Source organism: Oratosquilla oratoria, chromosome 1 (assembly GCF_046742065.1).
Source record: "Oratosquilla oratoria isolate Oo_2021 chromosome 1, ASM4674206v1, whole genome shotgun sequence".
NCBI lineage: Eukaryota > Metazoa > Arthropoda > Malacostraca > Stomatopoda > Squillidae > Oratosquilla > Oratosquilla oratoria.
The window spans coordinates 59,811,929-59,818,441 of record NC_134777.1 but is presented as its reverse complement, the minus strand read 5'-3'; the positions used below and the strand labels follow the sequence as shown (position 1 = coordinate 59,818,441).

Genomic DNA, 6,513 nt, shown 5'->3' with positions numbered 1-6,513 from the left:
GGATTAGAAATGGAGAGTGAGTGGTTTGAGGTAAGGTGGAACTTTATCAGGGATGTGTTATGTCACCCTGGCTGTTCAATTTATACATGGATGGGGTAAATGCAAGGGAGATGGTTAAAGAAAAGAGAAAAGTGGGAGATAAGCCAGCTGTTGTTTCAGGATGACACTGCACTTGTAACAGGATCAGAGGGATTGAGGAAGTTAGTGAGAGTTTGGGAAGATATGCAAAAGAAGGAAGCTGAAGATGTGGGTAAAAGGTGATGAGATGTACAAGGGGAAAGAGTGGCAGGAAAGGGAGGAATGGAGGTAGTGTAGATTGAGAGAAGCAAGTAAATGCCTTGGGGATGAAAAAGTGTAATGAGAAATAGACATTTGGAAATGGATGCAAAGAGGAGATTGTATGAAGGAGTGATTGTGCCAACAGCACTGTACAGGGCAGAAACATGGAACACAAGAGAGGAGTTTGAGTGTGTTTGAGATGAGGTGCCTGAGAAATATGATAGGGGTTACTAGGCTGGATTGAGTGAGAAATGAGGTCAGGAGAACAGGAGTGAAATGGGAGTTGGGAGACAGGGTTGATGAAAAAGTATTGGGATGGTTTGGATACATGGAAAGAATGAGTGAAAAAATACTAGTAAAAGAGGTGTGGAAGGAGTGAACATGAGGGGTTGACCTACAGTGAGATGGATGGGGTAAAAGGGGCATTGGGAGAGAAGGGATTGTCAGTTGAGGAAGGACAGGAGAGGACAAGATAGGGGTGAATGGTGAATGGTTGGGTATGGATGATGTTGTGATGCATGAGGTGGAGTGGGTGGGGGATGGGGGGTGAGGGAGTATGGGAAATAAATTGATGTAGCCTGAAGGGATTTCTCTGTGTCTTCTCCTTTTCTGCACAAGGGAACAGAAAGGGGGGTTGCCAATTTAATGAAGTAGCCTTGCTGTGTATTGCAACACTGCTTCTGACCCAGGGCAGTGGGCAAGATGCAGGGGTGACCTGTCATCCAGGTGCCAAGAGGGAGGGAAGGTGGAGGGGAATGGAGTATGTTACAGATGGAATGGGTGGGAGTGGTTTTTATGCCTGTTTTTTGGCTACCTCCCTTATAATGGGGAAAAGCCTTTGGTATATGTATGTACTTTATTTTGGGTGCTACCAGGTTATATAATTCATTGCTCAAAAAAATTATTTTAGCAACCCCTTCCGGACATGGCGACATATTCCCTTTGATTCTGGACTCTGGGTAAATGTCATATTTACATAATTGTCACTACAGAACTGCACAATTCTTATCCAATTAATGTTTGCCATTCAATTTTAGTACTTGATGTTTCTTTGATTTATGGTTGTCTTGGGTGAGTAAAGTCACTGGTAATTTGTGTGGGAAGGCCTGCACCTGCATTTTATGTCTTAGCCACTGTTCTATCTTGTCTAAATATATTCGTGTGTTCCTGGCAGGCCGAACAGACAATACCCCAGTGAACTGTAGGTTAGGTTATGCCTCCCCCCCCCCCCTTTCCTAGGTGTTATACTCTGGACTTATTGTAGGGAGATCTTTTGTGAATAGGTTAAATAATGCAAGTGAGAGTATTCCCTGGTACAATCTTTTGATCCCAGATAGGTAGTGGGTTATTTTGATATACTCTGCACTATCTTCCAGCTGAAATGTTTGCCATTTCATGTTGTTGCCCAATTCATTATCTTTTGATAGTATACATGTGGACAATTTATACCTATTTGTGCATTTGGAGGCTATCTGGAGGACACAGGTTTTCTGCAAGACACACCAGTGGCAATGAATTGATTGATGGGGGAGGGTTCAGTGAATTTTAATGAGTACGAAATGGGTATGCGTTTGGTCATCCCCTTATATGGGTGATGGTTGTTTTGGACAGGTTTACTGCTTCTATCCTTGCGTTGCTGTTGTACATCATTTTGTATCACACAAGTTGGTCTCGTTAGTTGAGGGTTGTGACAAAGGGCTTCCCAAGATCATCTTTTACCTCCTTTCTCATGCAAATTATTGAAAGACTTTTGGTTTGGTTGAAGAATTAACTTATTGTTCGTGGAATAGAAAATTGACACTTACTTATTAAACTGTCTCAGTAAACAAATCCCTGGATGGAAGTCAACTAAAGAGCACCACTAGGTGGTGAGAAAGCAGATTTTCCTAGCTTACTTCAGAATCGCATTTTGAGATTCAGTCCCTCTTCTTAGGCTGGAGGCAAAATGGTGTGGACTGCAAAGCCTCAAAGTTAGATTCATAGCAGGAAGGGAACTTTTCACCTCCTCTATGGGGGTAAAGGGCCCGCATATATTAAAATATAGTGTTCATTTGAATACCATGACAGCCAAATAAACAAGGCAAAATGATTGGGATAGGGGCTCCCTTGTGTACTTTCCTCTCACAGTCAAGGTAAAATAGTACATTTTAACTTGAGCACACCCCCTACCCTTATAAAAGGGCCTTTGTTATGTAAAATATAAAAGAAAAACAGTTTTGTTCATTGAACCTTTCCATACTGGACAGCATTTAAGACTAGCCTCTTAATGGTGTCACATGTTAACTCCCCTCCATACTTCAATGTCTGATCATCCACCACATTACCTGCTAGAAAAACACAGAAATTGTGTATTTTCCTCATGTACTGGTAGGACAGCCATACAACTCTCAATGCATTTAGTTTTAATACAAAACTTTTGTACTCAGTAAGTATAAGTAACAGGATAACTACCTGCTGGAACCAATGCATCATGTAATCAGCGCACAATGCTACATTTGATCAGTGAAACATTCTATGCCTTCACTGGTTTCATTGAAATCACATGTGCAACAGTTCATCTCATCAATGAAACACTTGCAACACAGGTGAACTCTACAAAATCATCAGGAGGGTCATATCAAAGACCTCAACAGAAAATGAAATATACATTTATTAAATAATTTTTATTAGGAAACATTTGAACTGAATTATCAACACAACTTTTTATGTGACACATAATTAGAATGCTCTTGGGTGCTAGCTAAAGCCAACTATGCACTGCTGTCTTGAGAGATCCTCTCTGACGTCTTGACATCGAGACACATGGAAGCCTTCATATCTATACAGCAAGAAAGATTCAGCAAGTTTGGAATGACTTTGTACAAAAATGATAGATATAGATATATATATATGTTAAAAAAAAATCACTCCTAACCACATAATGTAATTATGAATCCAGTTTCACATGAGATAGCAACAATAATGTTGAAATAGCATGATACACTTAAAAGTAGAATATAGCAGTACAACGAACTTTATATACAATTTAGGATGTGGCTGACTCAAGTTCTGATGCTGGGGTCTCGGGTTCTTCATCATTGTAGATATTCTCTGCCATCTGCCAAACCTGAATTTAAAAGGAACAGTTACAACTATAACATGTCAAGGATATATCCATTTAGGTATACTAGGTTCTTCAAAACCATACATATATACTAAAAGGCTCTATTCCCTTAATAAGGAAAAGTGGTTCAAAACCACATGTACTCACCAAAGGGTCCTCCCATGAGGGGGAAAGGGGGAGGGGGAAGTCAAAGCACCCAATCTACATATCCCACATCAATCAAATCCCCACTCATTACCCTTTCAAATGTGCAACTTTTGGATAAAGGGTCATCCCTGGTCCCCACCACACTGCATGGGTCAAAGGTAATGCACTAGCAGCTCCCAACAGCAAGAGTGAGTGAGTGAGAGAGAGAGAGAGTGTGTGTGTATGTGTATCCACCATGGTCTTTGGATCACGTGTTGGACTTGTGATCGACAGCCATTTCCCTCCCGGAAGAGAGCTCAGAGCTCGTATGACCGATCTATGGGTAATGTTGTGACCTTACACGCACCCACACCCCAAACTCCCAGCCCACGAGAGTTGGAGTAACAACTTGAAGTGCAGCGATACTAAAATTATTTCAGCCCTGGGCAGGAATCGAACCCGGACTGCTGTAGTGACAGTCGGAGACTGCCAACTACGCCATCAAAGAGAGACAAAGTGTGTGTGTGTGTGTATGAGGACATTTTGACGTACGTAGCCTGGAGGGATTTCTCCCCGTCTTCTCTTTTTCTGCACGAGGGGACTGAGGTAAATAGGTGGGGTCACTGATTAAACAAATCAGCCTTGCTGTGGATGTGCTGTCTTGTTGCATTGCTTCTTACCCAGGGCAGTGGGTGAGATGCAGGGATGACCCATCATCCAGGAGGAGACCAGAAAAGAGGGAGAAGGGATGGCGAATGGAAGTTGAGTATGTGGGGATGAAATGGGTGGGAGTGGATTTGTGCCTTTGACTTTGGCTACCTCCCTTGTAAGGGGGAAAATGCCCGTTATATGTATGTATACATGCTAATCAAGATAATGGCCTCCCTACTCAGTAATTCAAAATAATAAATTGTTTGATAAACTTATAACTGTTCTTTACTTCTGAGCCTTTTGCACTCTTCCTTGCTCACCCGACATTCCTCTTGCATCCACTGTGCCTGTACCCTATATTGTCCATTCACTTTATTCTTCAGCTTCCTTGTAAGATCAATCCATCCACTTTGCTTTCCATGAGCTTTCTGCTAGTCTTTCCTCATTTGTTCTTTTATACACAAACTTTTGGATCTATCCTATTAGACAGCTATGTCAACCTCCACATTTCTCATTCAATCCATCAACAATATCTACCATAATTCTTAAACACTGTCTATTACATTCAGGCTTTACCTTTATTTCAATTTATACACCAAAGGCTTCACCCCCCTTATAAGGAGGGGAGCCAGCCAAAGCATGCACCCACCCCCAACAATTTCCCTCCTTTTATCTTAGCTCCTTGTGGATGAAGGGCCATCCCTGTCTCCTGCCACTGTCCTGGTCAGAAGAAATGCAGCAAGACACTGCACATCCACAGCAGGGGCCCATTGTTTCATTTACAAGTACATGGTGACACTTCTCCTCATCCCTTCACATAAAAATTTGAGACTAGGAGAAATCCCTTTGGGCCACTTTATATTCCATTCACAGCCATTTTCCACTTGTACCTATCTCTGACTTCTCCCTTCCAGGCTCAACAGACACTCACCTTTTACTCAAGGCCCCCTTCTTCCCATTCATCCATCTCATTCCTGGTCTGCCTTTAAAGTTCACTCTGACCACCCGTCTTCCACACTCTTTTTGGTAATCTTTTCAATCTCATTCGTTGTGTGTGGCAAACCCATCCCAGTACCCCTTCACGAGCCCCATCTGCCAGCTCCCTTTTCATCACCACTCTCCTTCTGACCTCATTTCTCACTATATATCACATTTGCCATTTTCTCCTTTCTGCTTCCCTTAATTTCAGTCTCCAACCCATACTCATCACCTTATATTTTGCTTTTCCCCTTTTCTTGTATCTTTCATAGGTTTCCTTAATTCTACCATGCAACCAATACTTCCTGCCTCCTTCAAATTGCACGTCTCCATTACATGAGTACAACCATTGTGTTAATCTCCAGATCCCTATTTTTCATAATACTTTCTTTCCCCTAAAACATTCATTTCCCTTCTTTACTCTATAATTCATCTCAACTTCCACTCATGGCCACATGACCCCAAGTATTCAGCCCTTCACATTCTCCAGTCTTACATCCTTCAAACTCCCCTCCAACCTGTCATCATCATTCCTTGTACATCTCATAACCTTACATTTACCCAAAATAGTTTAACTTTCCTCCTTCATACACCCTACCATCAACTGCTGCAGCTTATCTGAAAACAAGAACTGAGTCTCCTCTCACTCTTCTACTCCAAAGTCGTGCCTAGCAATCTTGCTTTCACTTCTTTAAGAGGAACTTGTGTACATAGTGAACAATGGCAACATTACACAACCCTGGTGCACCCTTATCTTCTCAGACTACTTCTCTCTCATTTCCAACCTTCACACACTACTCCCATATAAATGCTTGATTGCCCAGAACAGAGTACCCATTCCACAACACTCTTTCAAACCCATCACATGCTTCCACCAAAATCATAACCAAAGCCATCTTTGCCCTTTGCCCAAAAACTTTTAACATAGTTTACTGCATAATTTCCATCTACACAGCCAAATAAATCTATAAAATGGAAAAAATACAAAAATCACAAGATAACCATAACTTTTATCAAATACATATGTTAGATGCTGTTGGTACATATACACAAAACACAGTAAATGCAACAGTTTCTTACCTGCATGATATTATCCTCACTAACAGAACAAATTACCCAGGGCTCATTTGGATTCCAAGAAAAGTCCGAGATCTTGGCTGTGTGACCACCATGAATGAACTGAAAGGGAAGAGCAACAATATTAAAAATTTATCCTACTTTCTTATTATCTTATTATGCCTTTGAATTTGGCTACTTTTCCAGTAAGGGAGAATAAGCCATTGATATATGTATGTACGTAGTGTGGTTCTGATTGCAGAGAATATATACATACATATACCAAGGGCTTCCCCTTACAAGGGAGGAAGTCAAAGGCA

At 41.4% G+C, this 6,513-nt stretch overlaps 1 protein-coding gene across 4 annotated transcripts in view; it reads right to left on the bottom strand.

Moving 5' to 3' along the window:
- Positions 1-2,668: 2,668 nt before the first annotated feature.
- Positions 2,669-6,513, bottom strand: part of Caf1-55 (chromatin assembly factor 1 p55 subunit) — a 29,459-nt gene continuing 25,614 nt past the window's right edge. For 2 of the 4 annotated variants that reach the window (XM_076192847.1, XM_076192577.1), the window contains 2 exons: positions 6,218-6,316; positions 2,669-3,385 (listed from right to left, as the gene is read on the bottom strand). In XM_076192847.1, the coding sequence (XP_076048962.1) occupies positions 3,305-3,385; positions 6,218-6,316 (180 nt within the window). In that variant the 3' untranslated portion in view covers positions 2,669-3,304. The remainder of the gene's footprint in view (positions 3,386-6,217; positions 6,317-6,513) is intronic. The other 2 variants (XM_076192664.1, XM_076192756.1) reach the window with 2 other exon arrangements.